Genomic DNA, 24,627 nt, shown 5'->3' on the forward strand with positions numbered 1-24,627 from the left:
CTCTCCATTCCTCACTCTCCATCTCTCTCTCTCTCCATTCCTCACTCTCCATTCCTCTCTCTCCATTCCTCTCCTCTCCCATTCCTCTCTCTCCATTCCTCTCTCTCCATTCTCTCCATCTCTCTCCATTCCTCCCTCTCTCCATTCCTCCCTCTCTCCATTCCTCCTCTCTCCATTCCTCCTCTCCTCCCCATTCCTCTCTCACTCCCCAGTCCTCTCTCACTCCCCATTCCTCTCACTCCCCAGTCCTCTCTCACTCCCCAGTCCTCTCTCTCCCCCAGTCCTCTCTCCCCCATTCCTCTCTCTCTCCATTCTTCCCTCTCTCCATTCCTCCCTCTCTCCATTCCTCCCTCTCTCTCTCCATTCCTCCCTCTCTCTCTCCATTCCTCCCTCTCTCTCTCCATTCCTCCCTCTCCATTCCTCTCTCTCCATTCCTCTCTCTCCATTCCTCTCTCTCCATTCCTCCCTCTCCATTCCTCTCTCTCCATTCCTCTCTCTCCATTCCTCTCTCTCCATTCCTCTCTCTCTCCATTCCTCTATCTCCGTTCCTCTCTCTCCATTCCTCACTCTCCATTCCTCTCTCTCCATTCCTCTCTCTCCATTCCTCTCTCTCCATTCCTCTCTCTCCATTCCTCACTCTCCATTCCTCCCTCTCCATTCCTCTCTCTCCATTCCTCTCTCTCCATTCCTCTCTCTCCGTTCCTCTCTCTCCATTCCTCACTCTCCATTCCTTGCTCTCCATTCCTCCCTCTCCATTCCTCTCTCTCCATTCCTCTCTCTCCATTCCTCTCTCTCCATTCCTCACTCTCCATTCCTCTCTCTCCATTCCTCCCTCTCCATTCCTCTCTCTCCATTCCTCTCTCTCCGTTCCTCTCTCTCCGTTCCTCTCTCTCCGTTCCTCACTCTCCGTTCCTCTCTCTCCGTTCCTCTCTCTCCGTTCCTCTCTCTCCGTTCCTCTCTCTCCATTCCTCTCTCTCCATTCCTCTCTCTCCATTCCTCACTCTCCATTCCTCACTCTCCGTTCCTCTCTCTCCGTTCCTCTCTCTCCGTTCCTCTAACTCCGTTCCTCTCTCTCCGTTCCTCTCTCTCCATTCCTCACTCTCCATTCCTCTCTCTCCATTCCTCTCTCTCCATTCCTCTCTCTCCATTCCTCTCTCTCCATTCCTCCCTCTCTCCATTCCTCTCTCTCCATTCCTCTCTCTCCGTTCCTCTCTCTCCGTTCCTCTCTCTCCATTCCTCTCTCTCCATTCCTCTCTCTCCATTCCTCTCTCTCCATTCCTCTCTCTCCATTCCTCCCTCTCATTCCTCCCTCTCCATTCCTCTCTCTCCATTCCTCTCTCTCCATTCCTCTCTCTCCATTCCTCACTCTCCATTCCTCACTCTCCATTCCTCTCTCTCCGTTCCTCTCTCTCCATTCCTCTCTCTCTTATTCCTCTCTCTCCATTCCTCTCTCTCCGTTCCTCTCTCTCCGTTCCTCTCTCTCCGTTCCTCTCTCTCCATTCCTCTCTCTCCATTCCTCTCTCTCCATTCCTCTCTCTCCATTCCTCTCTCCCCATTCCTCTCAACCCATTCCTCTCTCCCCATTCCTCTCTCCCCATTCCTCTCTCTCCATTCCTCTCTCTCCATTCCTCTCTCTCCGTTCCTCTCTCTCCATTCCTCTCTCTCCATTCCTCTCTCTCCACTCCTCTCTCTCCATTCCTCTCTCTCCATTCCTCTCTCTCCATTCCTCCCTCTCTCCATTCCTCTCTCTACATTCCTCTCTCTCTCCATTCCTCTCTCTCCATTCCTCTCTCTCCGTTCCTCTCTCTCCATTCCTCTCTCTCCATTCCTCTCTCTCCATTCTTCTCTCTCTCCATTCCCCTCTCTCTCCATTCCTCTCTCTCCATTCCTCTCTCTCCATTCCTCTCTCTCTCCATTCCTCTCTCTCCATTCCTCTCTCTCCATTCCTCTCTCTCCATTCTTCTCTCTCTCCATTCCCCTCTCTCTCCATTCCTCTCTCTCCATTCCTCTCTCTCCATTCCTCTCGCTCTCCATTCCTCTCTCTCCATTCCTCTCTCTCCATTCCTCTCTCTCCATTCTTCTCTCTCTCCATTCCTCTCTCTCTCCATTCCTCTCTCTCCATTCCTCTCTCTCCATTCTTCTCGCTCTCCATTCCTCTCTCTCCATTCCTCTCTCTCCATTCCTCCCTCTCTCCGTTCCTCTCTCTCCATTCCTCTCTCTGCATTCCTCTCTCTCTCCATTCCTCTCTCTCCATTCCTCCCTCTCTCCATTCCTCTCTCTCCATTCCTCTCTCTCCATTCCTCTCTCTCCATTCCTCACTCTCCATTCCTCTCTCTCCGTTCCTCCCTCTCTCCGTTCCTCCCTCTCTCCGTTCCTCCCTCTCTCCATTCCTCTCTCTCTCCATTCCTCACTCTCTCTCCATTCCTCTCTCTCCGTTCCTCCCTCTCTCCATTCCTCCCTCTCTCCATTCCTCTCTCTCTGTTCCTCCCTCTCTCCATTCCTCCCTCTCTCCATTCTTCTCTCCATTCCTCTCTCTCCGTTCCTCCCTCTCTCCATTCCTCCCTCTCTCCATTCTTCTCTCCATTCCTCTCTCTCCATTCCTCCCTCTCTCCATTCCTCCCTCTCTCCATTCCTCGTTCTCCGTTCCTCTCTCTCCATTCCTCTCTCTCCATTCCTCTCTCTCCATTCCTCCCTCTCTCCATTCCTCTCTCTCCATTCCTCTCTCTCCATTCCTCCCTCTCTCCATTCCTCGTTCTCCGTTCCTCTCTCTCCATTCCTCTCTCTCCATTCCTCTCTCTCCATTCCTCTCTCTCCATTCCTCTCTCTCCATTCCTCCCTCTCTCCATTCCTCTCTCTCCATTCCTCTCTCTCCATTCCTCTCTCTCCATTCCTCTCTCTCCATTCCTCTCTCTCTCCATTCCTCACTCTCCATTCCTCTCTGTCTCCATTCCTCACTCTCCATTCCTCTCTCTCCATTCCTCTCTCTCCATTCCTCTCTCTCCATTCCTCTCTCTCTCCATTCCTCTCTCTCCATTCCTCTCTCTCCATTCCTCTCTCTCCATTCCTCCCTCTCTCACTCCCCATTCCTCTCTCTCCATTCCTCTCTCTCCATTCCTCTCTCCATTCCTCTCTCTCCATTCCTCTCTCTCCGTTCCTCCCTCTCTCCATTCCTCTCTCTCTCTCCGTTCCTCCCTCTCTCCATTCCTCTCTCTCCCCATTCCTCTCTCTCCCATTCCTCTCTCTCTCCATTCTTCCCTCTCTCCATTCCTCTCTCTCTCCATTCCTCTCTCTCCATTCCTCTCTCTCCATTCCTCTCTCTCCATTCCTCACTCTCCATTCCTCTCTCTCCATTCCTCTCTCTCCATTCCTCTCTCTCCATTCCTCTCTCTCTCCATTCCTCACTCTCCATTCCTCTCTCTCCATTCCTCTCTCTCCATTCCTCCCTCTCTCCATTCCTCTCTCTCCATTCCTCCCTCTCTCCATTCCTCCCTCTCCATTCCTCTCTCTCCGTTCCTCTCTCTCCGTTCCTCTCTCTCCGTTCCTCTCTCTCCGTTCCTCTCTCTCCGTTCCTCTCTCTCCGTTCCTCACACTCCCTTCCTCTCTCTCCATTCCTCTCTCTCCATTCCTCTCTCCATTCCTCTCTCTCCATTCCTCTCTCTCTCCATTCCTCTCTCTCCATTCCTCTCTCTCCATTCCTCTCTCTCCATTCCTCACTCTCCATTCCTCACTCTCCATTCCTCTCTCTCCATTCCTCTCTCTCCATTCCTCTCTCTCCATTCCTCTCTCTCTCCATTCCTCACTCTCCATTCCTCTCTCTCCATTCCTCTCTCTCCATTCCTCCCTCTCTCCATTCCTCTCTCTCCATTCCTCCCTCTCTCCATTCCTCCCTCTCTCCATTCCTCTCTCTCCATTCCTCTCTCTCTCCATTCCTCTCTCTCCATTCCTCTCTCTCCATTCCTCTCTCTCCATTCCTCTCTATCCATTCCTCTCTCTCCATTCCTCTCTCTCTCCATTCCTCTCTCTCCATTCCTCTCTCTCCATTCCTCTCTCTCCATTCCTCCCTCTCTCCCTTCCTCTCTCTCCATTCCTCTCTCTCCATTCCTCCCTCTCTCCGTTCCTCTCTCTCTCCGTTCCTCTCTCTCTCCATTCCTCTCTCTCCATTCCTCTCTCTCCATTCCTCTCTCTCCATTCCTCTCTCTCTCCATTCCTCTCTCTCAAATCCTCTCTATCCATTCCTCTCTCTCCATTCCTCAATCTCTCCATTCCTCTCTCTCCTTTCCTCTCTCTCTCCATTCCTCTCTCTCCATTCCTCTCTCTCCATTCCTCTCTCTCCATTCCTCTCTCTCCATTCCTCTCTCTCTCCATTCCTCTCTCTCCATTCCTCTCTCTCCATTCCTCTCTCTCCATTCCTCTCTCTCCATTCCTCCCTCTCTCCATTCCTCTCTCTCCATTCCTCACTCTCCATTCCTCTCTCTCCATTCCTCTCTCTCCATTCCTCTCTCTCCATTCCTCTCTCTCCTTTCCTCTCTCTCCGTTCCTCTCTCTCCATTCCTCTCTCTCCATTCCTCCCTCTCTCCATTCCTCTCTCTCCATTCCTCTCTCTGCATTCCTCTCTCTCTCCATTCCTCTCTCTCCATTCCTCCCTCTCTCCATTCCTCTCTCTCCATTCCTCTCTCTCCATTCCTCACTCTCCATTCCTCTCTCTCCGTTCCTCCCTCTCTCCGTTCCTCCCTCTCTCCATTCCTCTCTCTCTCCATTCCTCACTCTCTCTCCATTCCTCTCTCTCCGTTCCTCCCTCTCTCCATTCCTCCCTCTCTCCATTCCTCTCTCTCTGTTCCTCCCTCTCTCCATTCCTTTCTCTCTCCATTCTTCTCTCCATTCCTCTCTCTCCGTTCCTCCCTCTCTCCATTCCTCCCTCTCTCCATTCTTCTCTCCATTCCTCTCTCTCCATTCCTCCCTCTCTCCATTCCTCCCTCTCTCCATTCCTCGTTCTCCGTTCCTCTCTCTCCATTCCTCTCTCTCCATTCCTCTCTCTCCATTCCTCCCTCTCTCCATTCCTCTCTCTCCATTCCTCTCTCTCCATTCCTCCCTCTCTCCATTCCTCGTTCTCCGTTCCTCTCTCTCCATTCCTCTCTCTCCATTCCTCTCTCTCCATTCCTCTCTCTCCATTCCTCACTCTCCATTCCTCTCTCTCCATTCCTCCCTCTCTCCATTCCTCTCTCTCCATTCCTCTCTCTCCATTCCTCCCTCTCTCCATTCCTCGTTCTCCGTTCCTCTCTCTCCATTCCTCCCTCTCCATTCCTCTCTCTCCATTCCTCTCTCTCCATTCCTCTCTCTCCATTCCTCTCTCTCCATTCCTCACTCTCCATTCCTCTCTCTCCATTCCTCTCTCTCCATTCCTCTCTCTCCATTCCTCCCTCTCTCCATTCCTCTCTCTCCATTCCTCTCTCTCCATTCCTCTCTCTCCATTCCTCTCTCTCTCCATTCCTCACTCTCCATCTCTCTCTCTCTCCATTCCTCACTCTCCATTCCTCTCTCTCCATTCCTCTCTCTCCATTCCTCTCTCGCCATTCCTCTCTCTCTCCATTCCTCTCTCTCCATTCCTCTCTCTCCATTCCTCTCTCTCCATTCCTCCCTCTCTCACTCCCCATTCCTCTCTCTCCATTCCTCTCTCTCCATTCCTCTCTCCATTCCTCTCTCTCCATTCCTCTCTCTCCATTCCTCTCTCTCCGTTCCTCCCTCTCTCCATTCCTCTCTCTCTCTCGTTCCTCCCTCTCTCCATTCCTCCCTCTCTCCATTCCTCTCTCTCCCCATTCCTCTCTCTCCCATTCCTCTCTCTCTCCATTCTTCCCTCTCTCCATTCTTCCCTCTCTCCATTCCTCCCTCTCTCCATTCCTCCCTCTCTCCATTCCTCCCTCTCTCCATTCCTCTCTCACTCCCCAGTCCTCTCTCACTCCCCAGTCCTCTCTCACTCCCCATTCCTCTCTCACTCCCCAGTCCTCTCTCACTCCCCAGTCCTCTCTCTCCCCCAGTCCTCTCTCCCCCATTCCTCTCTCTCTCCATTCTTCCCTCTCTCCATTCCTCCCTCTCTCCATTCCTCCCTCTCTCTCTCCATTCCTCCCTCTCTCTCTCCATTCCTCCCTCTCTCTCTCCATTCCTCCCTCTCCATTCCTCTCTCTCCATTCCTCTCTCTCCATTCCTCTCTCTCCATTCCTCTCTCTCCATTCCTCCCTCTCCATTCCTCTCTCTCCATTCCTCTCTCTCCATTCCTCTCTCTCCATTCCTCTCTCTCTCCATTCCTCTATCTCCGTTCCTCTCTCTCCATTCCTCACTCTCCATTCCTCTCTCTCCATTCCTCTCTCTCCATTCCTCTCTCTCCATTCCTCTCTCTCCATTCCTCACTCTCCATTCCTCCCTCTCCATTCCTCTCTCTCCATTCCTCTCTCTCCATTCCTCTCTCTCCGTTCCTCTCTCTCCATTCCTCACTCTCCATTCCTTGCTCTCCATTCCTCCCTCTCCATTCCTCTCTCTCCATTCCTCTCTCTCCATTCCTCTCTCTCCATTCCTCACTCTCCATTCCTCTCTCTCCATTCCTCCCTCTCCATTCCTCTCTCTCCATTCCTCTCTCTCCGTTCCTCTCTCTCCGTTCCTCTCTCTCCGTTCCTCACTCTCCGTTCCTCTCTCTCCGTTCCTCTCTCTCCGTTCCTCTCTCTCCATTCCTCTCTCTCCATTCCTCTCTCTCCATTCCTCACTCTCCATTCCTCACTCTCCGTTCCTCTCTCTCCGTTCCTCTCTCTCCGTTCCTCTAACTCCGTTCCTCTCTCTCCGTTCCTCTCTCTCCATTCCTCACTCTCCATTCCTCTCTCTCCATTCCTCTCTCTCCATTCCTCTCTCTCCATTCCTCTCTCTCCATTCCTCCCTCTCTCCATTCCTCTCTCTCCATTCCTCTCTCTCCGTTCCTCTCTCTCCGTTCCTCTCTCTCCATTCCTCTCTCTCCATTCCTCTCTCTCCATTCCTCTCTCTCCATTCCTCTCTCTCCATTCCTCCCTCTCCATTCCTCCCTCTCCATTCCTCTCTCTCCATTCCTCTCTCTCCATTCCTCTCTCTCCATTCCTCACTCTCCATTCCTCACTCTCCATTCCTCTCTCTCCGTTCCTCTCTCTCCATTCCTCTCTCTCTCCATTCCTCTCTCTCCATTCCTCTCTCTCCGTTCCTCTCTCTCCGTTCCTCTCTCTCCGTTCCTCTCTCTCCATTCCTCTCTCTCCATTCCTCTCTCTCCATTCCTCTCTCCCCATTCCTCTCAACCCATTCCTCTCTCCCCATTCCTCTCTCCCCATTCCTCTCTCTCCATTCCTCTCTCTCCATTCCTCTCTCTCCGTTCCTCTCTCTCCATTCCTCTCTCTCCATTCCTCTCTCTCCACTCCTCTCTCTCCATTCCTCTCTCTCCATTCCTCTCTCTCCATTCCTCCCTCTCTCCATTCCTCTCTCTCCATTCCTCTCTCTCTCCATTCCTCTCTCTCCATTCCTCTCTCTCCGTTCCTCTCTCTCCATTCCTCTCTCTCCATTCCTCTCTCTCCATTCTTCTCTCTCTCCATTCCCCTCTCTCTCCATTCCTCTCTCTCCATTCCTCTCTCTCCATTCCTCTCTCTCTCCATTCCTCTCTCTCCATTCCTCTCTCTCCATTCCTCTCTCTCCATTCTTCTCTCTCTCCATTCCCCTCTCTCTCCATTCCTCTCTCTCCATTCCTCTCTCTCCATTCCTCTCTCTCTCCATTCCTCTCTCTCCATTCCTCTCTCTCCATTCCTCTCTCTCCATTCTTCTCTCTCTCCATTCCTCTCTCTCTCCATTCCTCTCTCTCCATTCCTCTCTCTCCATTCTTCTCGCTCTCCATTCCTCTCTCTCCATTCTTCTCTCTCTCCATTCTTCTCTCTCTCCATTCCTCTCTCTCCATTCCTCTCTCTCTCCATTCCTCTCTCTCCATTCTTCTCTCTCTCCATTCCTCTCTCTCTCCATTCCTCTCTCTCCATTCCTCTCTCTCCATTCCTCTCTCTCCTTTCCTCTCTCTCCATTCCTCTCTCTCTCCATTCCTCTCTCTCCATTCCTCTCTCTCCATTCCTCTCTCTCCATTCCTCTCTCTCTCCATTCCTCTCTCTCCATTGCTCTCTCTCCATTCCTCTCTCTCCATTCCTCTCTCTCCATTCCTCTCTCTCCATTCCTCACTCTCCATTCCTCTCTCTCCATTCCTCTCTCTCCATTCCTCTCTCTCCATTCCTCTCTCTCCATTCCTCTCTCTCTCCATTCCTCTCTCTCCATTCTTCTCTCTCTCCATTCCTCTCTCTCCATTCTTCTCTCTCTCCATTCCTCTCTCTCTCCCTTCCTCTCTCTCCATTCTTCTCTCTCTCCATTCCTCTCTCTCCATTCTTCTCTCTCTCCATTCCTCTCTCTCCATTCCTCTCTCTCCATTCCTCTCTCCATTCCTCTCTCTCCATTCCTCTCTCTCCATTCCTCCCTCTCCATTCCTCTCTCTCCATTCCTCTCTCTCCATTCCTCTCTCTCCATTCCTCTCTCTCCTTTCCTCTCTCTCCATTCCTCTCTCTCCATTCCTCTCTCTCTCCATTTCTCTCGCTCCATTCCTCTCTCTCTCCATTCCTCTCTCTCCATTCCTCTCTCTCCATTCCTCCCTCTCCATTCCTCTCTCTCCATTCCTCTCTCTCCATTCCTCTCTCTCCATTCCTCTTTCTCCATTCCTCTCTCTCCATTCCTCCCTCTCCATTCCTCTCTCTCCATTCCTCTCTCTCCATTCCTCTCTCTCCATTCCTCTCTCTCCATTCCTCTCTCTCCGTTCCTCTCTCTCCGTTCCTCTCTCTCTCCATTCCTCTTTCTCCATTCCTCTTTCTCCATTCCTCTCTCTCCATTCCTCTCTCTCCATTCCTCTCTCTCTCCATTCCTCTCTCTCCTTTCCTCTCTCTCTCCATTCCTCTTTCTCCATTCCTCCCTCTCCATTCCTCCCTCTCCATTCCTCTCTCTCCATTCCTCTCTCTCTCCATTCCTCTCTCTCCATTCCTCTCTCTCTCCATTCCTCTCTCTCTCCATTCCTCTCTCTCCATTCCTCTCTCTCCATTCCTCACTCTCCATTCCTCTCTCTCCATTCCTCCCTCTCCATTCCTCTCTCTCCATTCCTCTCTCTCCATTCCTCTCTCACTCCCCAGTCCTCTCTCACTCCCCATTCCTCTCTCTCTCTCCATTCCTCCCTCTCTCCATTCCTCTCTCTCCATTCCTCTCTCCCCATTCCTCTCTCTTTCTCCATTCCTCCCTCTCCATTCCTCCCTCTCCATTCCTCTCTCTCCATTCCTCTCTCTCGCCATTCCTCTCTCTCCATTCCTCTCTCTCCATTCCTCTCTCTCCATTCCTCTCTCTCTCCATTCCTCTCTCTCCATTCCTCTCTCTCCATTCCTCTCTCTCCATTCCTCTCTCACTCCCCAGTCCTCGCTCACTCCCCATTCCTCTCTCACTCCCCATTCCTCTCTCTCTCTCCATTCCTCCCTCTCTCCATTCCTCTCTCTCCATTCCTCTCTCCCCATTCCTCTCTCTCCATTCCTCTCTCCCCATTCCTCTCTCCCCATTCCTCTCTCTCCATTCCTCTCTCTCCATTCCTCTCTCTCCATTCCTCTCTCACTCCCCATTCCTCTCTCTCTCTCCATTCTTCACTCTCTCCATTCCTCCCTCTCTCCGTTCCTCCCTCTCTCCATTCCTCTCTCTCCATTCCTCTCTCACTCCCCAGTCCTCTCTCTCCCCCAGTCCTCTCTCCCCCATTCCTCGCTCTCTCCATTCTTCCCTCTCTCCATTCCTCCCTCTCTCCATTCCTCCCTCTCCATTCCTCTCTCTCCATTCCTCTCTCTCCATTCCTCTCTCTCTGTTCCTCTCTCTCCATTCCTCTCTCTCTCCATTCCTCTCTCTCCATTCCTCTCTCTCCATTCCTCTCTCTCCATTCCTCTCTCTCCATTCCTCTCTCTCTCCGTTCCTCTCTCTCCATTCCTCTCTCTCCATTCCTCTCTCTCTCCGTTCCTCTCTCTCCGTTCCTCTCTCTCCATTCCTCTCTCTCCATTCCTCTCTCTCTCCATTCCTCCCTCTCCATTCCTCTCTCTCCATTCCTCCCTCTCTCCATTCCTCCCTCTCCAATCCTCCCTCTCCATTCCTCTCTCTCCATTCCTCTCTCTCCATTCCTCTCTCTCCATTCCTCTCTCTCCATTCCTCTCTCACTCCCCAGTCCTCTCTCACTCCCCATTCCTCTCTCTCTCTCCATTCTTCCCTCTCTCCATTCCTCTCTCTCCAGTCCTCTCTCACTCTCCATTCCTCTCTCTCTCCGTTCCTCTCTCTCCATTCCTCTCTCTCTCCATTCCTCCCTCTCTCCATTCCTCTCTCTCCATTCCTCCCTCTCTCCATTCCTCTCTCTCCATTCCTCTCTCTCCCCCATTCCTCTCTCTGTCCGTTCCTCCCTCTCTCTCTCTATTCCTCTCTCTCTCCATTCCTTCCTCTCTCCGTTCCTCCCTCTCTCCGTTCCTCCCTCTCTCTCTCCATTCCTCCCTCTCTCCGTTCCTCCCTCTCTCTCTCTATTCCTCTCTCTCTCCGTTCCTCCCTCTCTCTCTCCATTCCTCCCTCTCTCCGTTCCTCCCTCTCTCCGTTCCTCCCTCTCTCTCTCCATTCCTCCCTCTCTCCGTTCCTCCTTCTCTCTCTCTCTTCCTCTCTCTCTCCGTTCCTCCCTCTCTCTCTCTATTCCTCTCTCTCTCCATTCCTCCCTCTCTCCGTTCCTCCCTCTCTCTCTCTCTTCCTCTCTGTCTCCGTTCCTCCCTCTCTCTCTCTATTCCTCTCTCTCTCCATTCCTCCCTCACTCCATTTCTCCCTCTCTCCGTTCCTCCCTCTCTCCATTCCTCCCTCTCTCCATTCCTCCCTCTCTCTCTCTATTCCTCTCTATCTCCATTCCTCCGTCTCTCTGTTCCTCCCTTTCGCCGTTCCTCCCTCTCTCTCTCCATTCCTCTCTCTCTCCATTCCTCCCTCTCTCTCCATTCCTCTCTCTCCATTCCTCTCTCTCTATTCCTCTCTCTCTATTCCTCTCACTCCCCATTCCTCCCTCTCTCCATTCCTCTCTCTCTCCATTCCTCCCTCTCTCCGTTCCTCCCTCTCTCTTTCCATTCCTCCCTCTCTCCATTCTTCCCTCTCTCCATTCCTCCCTCTCTCCGTTCCTCCCTCTCTCCATTCTTCCCTCTCTCCATTCCTCCCTCTCTCCGTTCCTCCCTCTCTCTGTTCCTCCCTCTCTCCATTCCTCCCTCTCTCTCTCTATTCCTCTCACTCCCCATTCCTCTCTCTCTCCATTCCTCTCTCTCTCCGTTCTTCCCTCTCTCCATTCCTCCCTCTCTCCATTCCTCCCTCTCTCCATTCCTCCCTCTCTCCGTTCCTCCCTCTCTCCATTCTTCCCTCTCTCCATTCCTCCCTCTCTCCGTTCCTCCCTCTCTCTGTTCCTCCCTCTCTCCGTTCCTCCCTCTCTCTCTCTATTCCTCTCACTCCCCATTCCTCTCTCTCTCCATTCCTCTCTCTCTCCGTTCTTCCCTCTCTCCATTCCTCCCTCTCTCCATTCCTCCCTCTCTCCATTCCTCCCTCTCTCCGTTCCTCCCTCTCTCCATTCTTCCCTCTCTCCATTCCTCCCTCTCTCCGTTCCTCCCTCTCTCTGTTCCTCCCTCTCTCCATTCCTCCCTCTCTCTCTCTATTCCTCTCACTCCCCATTCCTCTCTCTCTCCATTCCTCTCTCTCTCTGTTCTTCCCTCTCTCCATTCCTCCCTCTCTCCATTCCTCCCTCTCTCCATTCCTCCCTCTCTCCATTCCTCCCTCTCTCTCTCTATTCCTCTCACTCCCCATTCCTCTCTCTCTCCATTCCTCTCTCTCTCCATTCCTCTCTCTCTCCATTCCTCTCTCTCTCCATTCCTCCCTCTCTCCCCATTCCTCTCTCTCTCCATTCCTCTCTCTCTCCATTCCTCTCTCTCTCCATTCCTCTCTCTCTCCATTCCTCCCTCTCTCCATTCCTCCCTCTCTCTCTCTATTCCTCTCACTCCCCATTCCTCTCTCTCTCCATTCCTCTCTCTCTCCATTCCTCCCTCTCTCCATTCCTCCCTCTCTCTCTCTATTCCTCCCTCTCTCCATTCCTCCCTCTCTCCATTCCTCCCTCTCTCCATTCCTCCCTCTCTCTCTCTATTCCTCTCACTCCCCATTCCTCTCTCTCTCCATTCCTCTCTCTCTCCATTCCTCCCTCTCTCCATTCCTCCCTCTCTCTCTCTATTCCTCTCTCTCTCCATTCCTCTCTCTCTCTCTCCATTCCTCACTCTCTCTCCATTCCTCTCTCTCTCCCCATTCTTCTCTCTCTCCATTCCTCTGTGTCGAGGAACCAACTAGAGATCAGGCCATGCTGTGAGGAGGATGTCGTGAAACTCCAGGATGATTTGGACAGGTTGGGTGATTGGGCAGAAGCATGGCAGATGCAATATAATGTGTATAAATGTGAGGTTATCCACTTTGGTGGCAAAAACAGGAAGGCAGATTATTATTTGAATGGCAATAGATTGGGAGAAGGGGAAGTGCAACGAGACCTGGGTGTTATTGTGCACCAGTCGCTGAAGGTAAGCATGCAGGTGCAGCAGGCGGTTAAGAAGGCAAATGGTATGTTGGCCTTCGTAGCAAGAGGGTTCGAGTACAGGAACAAGGATGTCTTGCTGCAGTTGTACAGGGCCTTGGTGAGACCGCACCTTGAATATTGTGTGCAGTTTTGGTCGCCTTATCTGAGGAAGGATGTTCTTGCCATGGAAGGAGTGCAGCGAAGATTCACCAGGCTGATACCTGGGATGGCAGGAATGACGTACGAGGAGAGATTGTGTCGATTGGGCTTATACTCACTGGAGTTTAGAAGATTGAGAGGGGATCTCATCGAAACCTATAAAATTCTGTCAGGCCTGGACAGACTGGATGCAGGCAGGATGTTTATGATGGCCGGGGAGTCCAGGACCAGGGGTCATAGTCTAAGGATAAGGGGTAAGCCATTTAGGACTGAGATGAGGAGGAATTTCTTCACCCAGAGAGTGGTGAACCTGTGTAATTCTCTACCACAGAAGGCAGTGGAGGCCAGTTCATTAAATATATTCAAGAAGGAGTTAGATATATTTCTTAAGGCTAAAGGGATCAAGGGATATGGGGAGAAAGCAGGGACAGGGTACTGAATTTGGATGATCAGCCATGATCTTATTGAATGGCGGAGCAGGCTCGAGGGTCCGAATGGCCTACTCCTGCTCCTATCTTCTATGTTTCTATATTTCTATGAGAGAGACGGGGAGAGAGAGAGACGGGGAGAGAGAGAGAGATGGGGAGAGAGGCTCAAAATGTTCAAATCAGTAATTGAACCAATTGCACTCTATGGCAGTGAGGTGTGGGGACTGCTAACACAACAAGAATCTGCAAAATGGGACAAACAGCCAATTGAGATCCTACATGCAGAATTCTGTAAAAGTATCCTCCGGACTCAAAGGAAAACCGTAAACAATGCATGCAGGGCAGAACTAGGCCAATATCCATTAATAATCACTGTCCAAAAAAAAGCCACCAAATTTTGGAAACACCTAAAAATGAGCAACCCCCACTGCTATCATTACGAAGCCCTGAAATGCCAAGAGAGGACCATAAAGAAGAATAACCTCAGTCAACTAGTCCTGGGACTCAGTGAAGCCACTACTAACAATAACCAGCCACAGGACAGTGACAGCGTAACACAAAGAATTCGACCCAACACAATCGTCACTAAGCAAAAGGAAAAATATCTGTCATATTGGGCAGAAACAGCAAAAACCCAAAACAAACTCAATTGCTACTTGGCCCTAAACAAACAATACAACATGGCTGATTACCTGACCATGGTAAAGGATAGCAAACTGAGAAAAACCTTGACAATGTACATGATGCGCTATCAACAATACCAAATGTAAGAAGTCACACAACACCAGGTGATAGTCCAACAGCTTTATTTGAAATCACAAGCTTTCGGAGCGCTGCTCCTTCTTCAGGTGAAGTGGAGAAATGCATAAAGACACAGCTTATATAGTCAGAGAATCATGTCAGATGTTTACAGGTAACCTTTCCAGCTGCCATTTGTCACACCTCGGCAGAGAGATAATCACAGCAGTCAAAGGTGTGAATGGTGTCCAAACGGGTCAGTCAGGGAAACATTACATCAAAGAACAATGAGGTGGGGTCACAAGGGGTCAAATATTGCAGATGCTGGGGTCTGTATGAAAAATAATACCAAAGACTACGAGATGGACTTAAATGAAGTAGGCTTTTATTGACTAAGAACTAGAGCATGCCTCTGCTAGTGAATCCATCCTAAGAGCTCTCGGGGGAAGGGTGGTGAGTCACCTTTATACCCGGGCTTAGGGGTGGAGCCAGGGGCTGAGACATGCCTGGACTTGTACAGGGTTAACAGTGGTTTACCACACAGGCATGTACAGGTTAACAGTGGTTTACCACAGTACAGACTTAGTGAACATAGCCTGGCGATCGAAAAGGTAGACACAGACAGACCCGGCTACCAAGAGAGGACAGGATATGCTTTCACTGCAGTCAGGGAGTGGTGGAGACAGAGATGCACTTCCTCACAGCTTGTAGAAAATATCAGGGCATAAGGGAGAATTTCTACCCAAAATTCACAAAAATATGCCCGGAATTCAGAAATTTGAATGACGACCAAAAACTCCCATACCTACTAGGGGAAGAGAGAAATTGTGTAACCTTAGCGGCACACTATGTTACAGCTTGCCATAAACAGAGGGACAACCACTAAATATAAGAAAAGAGTATATACAAATTATATGAATGTATATTTATACACTCAGGGATATATCTGTTTATACACTGTATGGATAACCTGTGTTTATGTGTTCAACCATGAATGTTTTTCGATGCTTTGGCAACATAAGATGTACCTTGTCATGCCAATAAAGCGATTTGAATTGAATTGAAAATTGAGAGAGACAGTGAGAGAGAGAGAGAGTGAGAGACGGGGGGGAGAGAGAGAGAGACGGGGTAGAGAGGGAGAGAGAGACGGGGAGAGAGAGAGAGAGACGGGGTAGAGAGGGAGAGAGAGACGGGGAGAGAGAGAGAGAGACGGGGGGGAGAGAGAGAGAGACGGGGGAGAGAGAGAGAGACGGGGAGAGAGAGAGAGATGGGGAGAGAGAGAGACGGGGGAGAGGGAGAGAGAGAGACGGGGGAGAGAGAGAGAGACGGGGGGGAGAGAGAGAGAGACGGGGTAGAGAGGGAGAGAGAGACGGGGGGAGAGAGAGAGAGACGGGGGAGAGAGAGAGAGACGGGGAGAGAGAGAGAGATGGGGAGAGAGAGAGACGGGGGAGAGAGAGAGAGACGGGGTAGAGAGGGAGAGAGAGACGGGGGAGAGAGAGAGAGACGGGGAGAGAGAGAGAGATGGGGAGAGAGAGAGACGGGGGAGAGAGAGAGAGGGCTCTTTTGCCAACACTCCGATCCCTGGTGGCCCTAATAAGGGGAGGAAGACCTGCAGTACCGCGGCGTGACATGCTGCAGAGCGTGGCGCCACGATATTTACTCGCAGCACCCTCTTGGGGCGCTACAAGTGAATTTCGGGCGCGGGGGTGCTAACTTTTTCCGGGTGCTAAAAGTAGCACCCCAGCGAAGGTAGCGCCCCAATTTTGCCCCCTAAATCTTTAGTCACTGCAGGGAGCTCTAGCTTTGGATGACCTTCCTGTCCCCCTTGTGGGAATGTGTCTACTCTGTTCCTGAACCATCTCCTCTTTGAAGGCCTCCCGCTGTTTTACCAACTTTTGATTCCAATCTACCAGATCCCTTTTCAACTCACTAAAATTAGCTGCCCCGCAGTTAAGTATTTTTATGCTTGATTGTTCCTTTCCATAAATATTCTGCACCTGATGATCTTATGATCACTCTTCCTCAAATTCTCCCCTACTCAAACATGCTCCCCTGTGTTAATTCATGACGTTGTTTCCTGGACACATTACCCGACCTCTGAACTCCCACCCCTTCCCCAACTGACCTTTTTTTTAAATTCATTGATGGGATGTGGGCATCGCTGGCTAGGCCTGCATTTAGTGCCCATCCCTAATTGCCCTTGAGAAGATGGTGGTGAGCCGCCTTCTTGAACCGCTGCAGTTCATATGGTGTAGGTACACCCACAATGCTGTTAGGAAGGGAGTTCCAGGATTTTGGCCCAGCGACTGTGAAGGAATGGTGATACAGGTCCAAGTCAGGGTAGTGTGTGGCTTGGAGGGGAACTTGTAGGTGGTGATGTTCCCATGTGTCTGCTGCCCTTGTCCTTCTAAGTGGTAGAGGTCGTGGGTTTGGAAGGTGCTGTTGAAGGAGCTTTGGCGAGTTGCTGCAGTGCATCTTGTAGATGGTATACACTGCAGCCACAGTGCGCCGGTGGTGGAGGGAGTGAATGTTGCAGGTGGTGGATGGAGTGCCAATCAAGCGGGCTGCTTTATCCTGAATGGTGTCGAGCTTCTTGAGTGTTGTTGGAGCTGCACTCATCCAGGCAAGTGGAGAGTATTCCATCACACTCCTGACTTGTGCCTTGTGGATGGTGGAAAGGCTTTGGGGAGTCAGGAGGTGAGACACTCGCCGCAGAATTCCGAGCCTCTGGCCTGCTCTTGTAGCCACAGTATTTATATGGCTGGTCCAGTTCAGTTTCTGATCAATGGTAACCCCCAGGATGTTGATAGTGGGGAACTCAGCGATGGTAATGCCATTGAATGTCAAGGGGAGATGGTTAGAGTCTCGTTTGTTGGAGATGGCCATTGCCTGGCACGTGTGTGGTGCGAGGAGCATTTGTAATAAGGTGGATGAATTGGCTGCGCAAATAGAGGTAAACGAATATGATTTTGTTGGGATTACGGAAACGTGGCTCAAGGATGGCCAAGACTGGGAACTCAACATCCAGGGGTATTCGATATTCAGGAAAGATAGGCAAAAAGGAAAGGGAGGTGGGGTAGCATTACTGGTTAAAGAAGGGATTAATACAATTGTAATGAAGGATATTAGCTCTGATGATGTGGAATCTGTATGGGTAGAATTGAGAAATACTAAGGGGAAAAAAACATTAGTGGGAGTGGTATATAGACCTCCCAACAGTAAGGCGGAGGTTGGGGATGGCATTAAAAGGGAAATTAAAGAAGCATACAATAAGGGCACAGCAGTCATCATGGGTGACTTTAATCTACATATAGATTGGGCCAACCAAATTAGTAACAATACTGTGGAGGAGGAATTCCTGGAGTGTTTACGGGATGGTTTCCTGGACCAATATGTCGAGGAACCAACCAGAGATCAGGCCATCTTAGACTGTGTATTATGTAACGACAAAGGATTAATTAGCAATCTTGTTGTACGAGGCCCCTTGGGTCTGAGCGATCATAATATGATCGAATTCTTCATTAAGATGGAGAATGAAGTAGTTGACTCAGAGACTAGGGTCCTCAATTTAAATAAAGGAAACTACGATGGTCTGAGGAGCGAGTTGGGTAGGATTGATTGGGGAATGGCACTCAAAGGGTTGACGGTGGATAGGCAATGGCAAACATTCAAAGACCGAATGGATGAGCTACAGAAATTGTTCATCCCAGTTTGGCATAAAAATAAAACAAAAAAGGTGACTCAACCGTGGCTAACAAGGGAAATTAGGGATAGCATAAGATCCAAGGAGACGACATATAAATTGGCCAGAAAAAGCAATAATCCTGAGGATTGGGAGCAGTTTGGGATTCAACAAAGGAGGACAAAGGGATTAATTAAGAAAGGGAAAATAGAATATGAGAGTAAGCTTTCAGGGAACATAAAAACTGACTGTAAAAGCTTTTATAGATATGTGAAGAGAAAAAGATTGGCGAAGTCAAGCGTAGGTCCCTTACAGTCAGAATCAGGGGAATTTATAATGGGAAACAAAGAAATGGCAGACCAACTAAATTCATACTTTGGTTCTCTCTTCACAAAGGAGGACACAAATAACCTCCCAGAGATGTCGGGGAACATAGGGCCTGATGAAAGGGTGGAACTGAAAGAAATCAGTATTTGTAGGGAAATGGTGTTAGGAAAATTGATGGGACTAAAGGCCGATAAATCCCCAGGGCCTGATAATCTACATCCCAGGGTACTTAAGGAAGTGGCACTAGAAATAGTAGATGCATTGCTGGTCATCTTCCAGAACTCGATAGACTCTGGAACAGTATCCATGGATTGGAGGGTAGCTAATGTTACCCGACTATTCAAAAAAGGTGGTCGAGAAAAAGCGGGGAATTATAGACCGGTAAGCCTGACATCGGTAGTGGGGAAAATGCTAGAATCTATTATAAAAGATGTAATAGCAGAGCACTTGTTAAGCAGTGACAGGATCGGACAAAGTCAACATGGATTTACAAAAGGTAAATCATGCTTGACTAATCTACTGGAATTTTTTGAGGATGTAACTGGTAAAATAGATAAGGGAGAACCAGTGGATGTGGTGTATTTGGACTTTCAGAAGGCTTTCGATAAGGTCCCACATAAGAGATTAGTGTGCAAAATTAAGGCACATGGGATTGGGGGCAAGGTATTGACTTGGATAGAGAACTGGATGGCGGACAGAAAGCAAAGAGTTGGAATAAACGGGTCATTTTCCGAGTGGCAGGCAGTGACTAGTGGGGTACCGCAAGGATCGGTCCTAGGACCCCAGCTGTTCACAATATATATTAATGATCTGGACGAGAGAATTGGATGTAATATCTCCAAATTTGCAGATGACACAAAGCTGGGTGGGAGGGTAAGCTGTGAGGAGGATGTCGTGAAACTCCAGTACGATTTGGACAGATTGGGTGATTGGGCAGAAATATGGCAAATGCACTATAATGTGGATAAATGTGAGGTTATCCACTTTGGTGGCAAAAATAGGAAGGCAGATTATTATTTGAATGGCAATAGATTGGGAGAAGGGGAAGTGCAAAGAGACCTGGGTGTTCTTGTGCACCAGTCGCTGAAGGTAAGCATGCAGGTGCAGCAGGTGGTTAAGAAGGCAAATGGTATGTTGGCCTTCGTAGCAAGAGGGCTCGAGTACAGGAACAAGGATGTCTTGCTACAGTTGTACAGGGCCTTGGTGAGACCACACCTTGAGTATTGTGTGCAGTTTTGGTCGCCTTACCTGAGGAAGGACGTTCTTGCCATGGAAGGAGTGCAGCGAAGATTCACCAGGCTGATACCTGGGATGGCAGGAATGACGTATGAGGAGAGATTGTGTCGATTGGGCTTATACTCACTGGAGTTTAGAAGATTGAGAGGGGATCCCATCGAAACTTATAACATTCTGTCAGGCCTGGACAGACTAGATGCAGGAAGGATGTTTATGATGGCCGGGGAGTCCAGAACCAGGGGTCATAGTCTAAGGATAAGGGGTAAGCCATTTAGGACTGAAATGAGGAGGAATTTCTTCACCCAGGGAGTGGTGAACCTGTGTAATTCTCTGCCACAGAGGGCGGTGGAGGCCAGTTCATTAAATATATTCAAAAAAGAGTTGGATATATTTCTTAAGGCTAAAGGGATCAAGGGATATGGGGAGAAGGCAGGAACAGGGTACTGAATTTGGATGATCAGCCATGATCTCATTGAATGGCGGAGCAGGCTCAAAGGGCCGAATGGCCTACTCCTGCTCCCATCTTCTATGTTTCTATGAATGTTACTTGCCACTTGTCAGCCCAAGTCTGAATGTTGTCCAGGCCTTGCTGCATATGGACACAGACTGCGTCAGTATCTGACGAGTCTCGAATGGTGCTGAACAGTGTGCAATCATCAGCGAACATCCCCACTTCTGACCTTATGATGGAGGGAAGGTCATTGATGAAACAGCTGAAGATGGTTGGGCCTAGGACACTGCCCTGAGGAACTCCTGCAGTGATGTCATGTGATTGAGATGAATGACCTCCAACAACCACAGCCAACTTCCTTTGTGCTAGGTATGATTCTAACCTCTAACCTCCTCACCGCTGTGTTTCCTTTCTCAGGCTGGGAGTTCAAAATGGCCGAGCGTAGGACAGTTGGCAAAGAGCGGCCGAGCGGGATTGGCCGCGTGCCTAGTTTCATCATCCGCCAGTACCGACCAGGGGATTTCCGGGACACCAGGAGAATCTTTGCCAGTGGGATGGCGGAGTTGGTGACGGTGGCATTCAAACGAGCCGCGCCTTCACCGTCGAACGTGTGTCTGCTTTTGGCCGGCGGCGGGACGGTTTATGGCGCCACCGCATCGCTGGCATGCGCCAGTCTGACGTGCCTGGCGCTCCTGGCTCTCGTGTACCTGACGTGCAGGGAGGTCTACATCGGTTACGTCAGGGAGAGGCTGAGGATCGACATGGCGGACATCGAGGGGCACTACCTGAAAGTGCCAGGGGAAGGCTTCTGGGTGGCGGAGGAGGAGGAGGGCGGGCGAGTGGTGGGCACAGTGGCTGTGAAGATGCAGCCCGGGGACCCGTTGTCTTGCCAGCTCTTCAGACTGTCCATCGATCAGCGTGTCCGCCGGCACGGACTGGGGAGGAGGCTGACGCAGAAGGTTTTGGATTTCGCCAAGGCTCACGGTTACCGGGCCTGCCTCCTCGAGACCTCCAGTGTCCAGGAGCCGGCCATCCGCCTGTACCGGAATATGGGCTTCCAGGTCCAAAGTTCTGGCTGCCCTGTAACAGATCATGCGATTCTGAACTGGTTGTCCAAAATCTCCGTGTGTAAATTGAAGCTGAGTCTGTGAGTCGCGTCCACTGAACCTTCACCTCGGTCGAACTGATGTCCCGCCAACCCCCAAACGCCGACCCCTGGGGGATCAGTGCCGCCCCTCAGCCAATCATGTCCCAGTGGCTCCTGTGTCCTTTGGAACCCAATGAGGCTGGGAAAAGGAATCTGTAGGGAGAGGATGGGTGGGGGAGGGGTCTAGACAGGATGGGTGGGGGAAGGGACGGCAGGGAGAGAATGGGTGGGGGAGGGGTCTGTAGGGAGAAGATGGTTGGGGGTGGAGCCTGCAAGGAGAGCATGGGTGGGGGGAGGGATCTGTAGGGAGTGGATGGGTGGGGAAGGGTTCTGTAGACTGGATGGGTGGGGAGGAGTATAGACGGGATGGGTGGAGGAGGAACCTGTAGACTGGATGATGGGGGCGAACAGTCTGTAGGAGAGTATGGGTGCGGAGGGGACTGTAGACTGAATGGATGGGGGAGGGGTCCAGATGGGATAGGTGGGGGGAGGGGTCTTTAGTTACTACTGAACTCTGGGAAGCAATGCCGCTAAGAACCCTGGGTATTTCAGGCAGCAATCTGAGAACAAACGACCTTTCACCTCGAGCTGCTGGTACCAATTGGAGGCGGGAGCGGGAGATACTCCGGCTTGTTGAGTCTGAAGGGAGGGTTATGTCTCCTGATCAAGATAAGAATACTCGGGTAACTTAAAGGGAATCTTTCTGACTTTATGCCAATCGCACACATTACCTGTAACTTTAATCTGTATTAAGCAGAGTCCAGTTGGTACTGATTGAGTGCGATACACTGAAACTGTCTTTCTACTGGTAGGGGTACTGGTTCTCTTGGTGCTGGTGCTTGTTTCGGCTAAACATGGCGTTAATCGTGTATCAGAAGCACGAGAATAAAAGAATGTCACTTCTTGATTTCACTGTTTGACTTCCTCATTGATGGCTTTAGAAAGGAGAGGTTAACAAATTCACTCTCTTAGTTACCTGCAGCTCAAAGTCATGGATGGTTTGCTTGATCTTTGAACCAACAAGGACTCATGACCAATATTAATTCCCACAGTTTCCAGGAGCAATGACCAACATTGAGATCCCTGGAGACATGACCAACATTGAGATGCCAGGAGCCATGAGCAACATTGAGATTCCAGGAGACATGACCAACATTGACATTCCAGGAGACATGACCGACATTGAGATCCCAGGAGACATGACCAACATTGAGATCCCAGGAGACATGACCGACATTGAGATCCCAGGAGACATGACCGACATTGAGATCCCAGGAGCCATGACCGACATTGACATTCCAGGAGACATGACCGACATTGAGATCCCAGGAGACATGACCAACATTGAGATCCCAGGAGACATGACCGACATTGAGATCCCAGGAGACATGACCAACATTGAGATCCCAGGAGACATGACCGACATTGGGATCCCAGGAGACATGACCAACATTGAGATCCCAGGAGACATGACCAGCATTGAGATCCCAGGAGCCATGACCGACATTGAGATCCCAGGAGACATGATCAACATTGGGATCCCAGGAGCCATGACCAACATTGAGATCCCAGGAGCCATGACCAGCATTGCGATCCCAGAAGACATGACCAGCATTGAGATCCCAGGAGACATGACCAACATTGAGATCCCAGAAGACATGACCAGCATTGAGATCCCAGGAGACATGACCGACATTGAGATCCCAGGAGCCATGACCAACATTGAGATCCCAGGAGCCATGACCAACATTGAGATCCCAGGAGACATGACCAACATTGAGATCCCAGGAGCCATGACCAACATTGAGATCCCAGGAGACATGACCAACATTGAGATCCCAGGAGACATGACCGACATTGAGATCCCAGGAGCCATGACCAACATTGACATTCCAGGAGACATGACCAGCATTGAGATCCCAGGAGACATGATCAACATTGAGATCCCAGGAGACATGACCGACATTGAGATCCCAGGAGACATGACCAACATTGAGATCCCAGGAGACATGACCGACATTGGGATCCCAGGAGACATGACCAACATTGAGATCCCAGGAGACATGACCAGCATTGAGATCCCAGGAGCCATGACCGACATTGAGATCCCAGGAGACATGATCAACATTGGGATCCCAGGAGCCATGACCAACATTGAGATCCCAGGAGCCATGACCAGCATTGCGATCCCAGAAGACATGACCAGCATTGAGATCCCAGGAGACATGACCAACATTGAGATCCCAGAAGACATGACCAGCATTGAGATCCCAGGAGACATGACCGACATTGAGATCCCAGGAGCCATGACCAACATTGAGATCCCAGGAGCCATGACCAACATTGAGATCCCAGGAGACATGACCAACATTGAGATCCCAGAAGACATGACCAGCATTGAGATCCCAGGAGACATGACCGACATTGAGATCCCAGGAGCCATGACCAACATTGAGATCCCAGGAGCCATGACCAACATTGAGATCCCAGGAGACATGACCAACATTGAGATCCCAGGAGCCATGACCAACATTGAGATCCCAGGAGACATGACCAACATTGAGATCCCAGGAGACATGACCGACATTGAGATCCCAGGAGCCATGACCAACATTGACATTCCAGGAGACATGACCAGCATTGAGATCCCAGGAGACATGATCAACATTGGGATCCCAGGAGCCATGACCAACATTGAGATCCCAGGAGCCATGACCAGCATTGAGATCCCAGAAGACATGACCAGCATTGAGATCCCAGGAGACATGACCAACATTGAGATCCCAGAAGACATGACCAGCATTGAGATCCCAGGAGACATGACCGACATTGAGATCCCAGGAGCCATGACCAACATTGAGATCCCAGGAGCCATGACCAACATTGAGATCCCAGGAGACATGACCAACATTGAGATCCCAGGAGCCATGACCAACATTGACATTCCAGGAGACATGACCAGCATTGAGATCCCAGGAGACATGACCGACATTGAGATCCCAGGAGACATGACCGACATTGAGATCCCAGGAGACATGACCGACATTGAGATCCCAGGAGACATGACCAACATTGAGATCCCAGGAGCCATGACCAGCATTGACATTCCAGGAGACATGACCAGCATTGACATTCCAGGAGACATGACCGACATTGGGATCCCAGAAGACATGACCGACATTGAGATCCCAGAAGACATGACCAGCATTGGGATCCCAGGAGACATGACCGACATTGAGATCCAAATTGTCACAAAACAGATAGCAAGAGCTACAACAAGGGAGTATTAAAAGAAACTTGCCAGGGTTATCAAAATTAATACGAAGAATTTTTACAGCTACATTAGGAAAAAAAGGGTGGTCAGAAGCAATGTTGGCCATTTAAAATCTGAAAGTGGCGATATTGTCAATGACGATGGGGAAATGGCAAATATGTTGTAAAATTATTTTGCGTCAGTATTTATAGTAGAAGAAGAGGATAGCATGCTGGAAAACCCAAAAGGCTAGAAATTCATTATAGTCCAGGAATGGGTGCTAAAATGAGAAAAGTTGGAGAGTTAGCGCCAGGCGCTAATGCTTTAGGCTGCACGCAAAATTCATGGTCAATGCTCAAAATAAATGATTGGAGCGCTAATTCAAGTCTTAAAGCATGAGCTCATTGGTGTTACATTCAAAGGGGGACCAATATTGCATGCAGTCTAATTGCAAGTCATCATTGCCACAGGCTTTTTCCAGTTTTTAAAGGGGAGGGTCATTGATGCTGCAGAACCTCATTCTCAGCATTGCTGGCTGTGCAGCT

General features: G+C 50.3%; 2 protein-coding genes across 2 annotated transcripts in view; both read left to right on the forward strand.

The window, feature by feature from the left end:
* The window catches only part of LOC147118294 (proteasome activator complex subunit 1-like), a 1,298,587-nt gene that overhangs the window by 855,626 nt on the left and 418,334 nt on the right, over positions 1 to 24,627 (forward strand). The window lies entirely within an intron of this gene.
* On the forward strand, positions 20,075 to 20,996 carry LOC147118310 (N-acetyltransferase 8-like). The gene has a single exon (XM_085983710.1). The coding sequence runs from the start codon at positions 20,114 to 20,116 to the stop codon at positions 20,831 to 20,833; it is 720 nt and encodes a 239-aa protein (XP_085839836.1). The 5' UTR covers positions 20,075 to 20,113; the 3' UTR covers positions 20,834 to 20,996.

Source organism: Somniosus microcephalus, chromosome 4, assembly GCF_052327205.1.
Source record: "Somniosus microcephalus isolate GS21.2 chromosome 4, FLI_Smic_1.0, whole genome shotgun sequence".
In the NCBI taxonomy this organism is placed as follows: domain Eukaryota; kingdom Metazoa; phylum Chordata; class Chondrichthyes; order Squaliformes; family Somniosidae; genus Somniosus; species Somniosus microcephalus.

Excerpts from the sequence above, each read along its gene's own strand:
- LOC147118310 (XM_085983710.1), top strand. The coding sequence starts at position 20,114 with ATGGCCGAGCGTAGGACAGTTGGCAAAGAGCGGCCGAGCGGGATTGGC.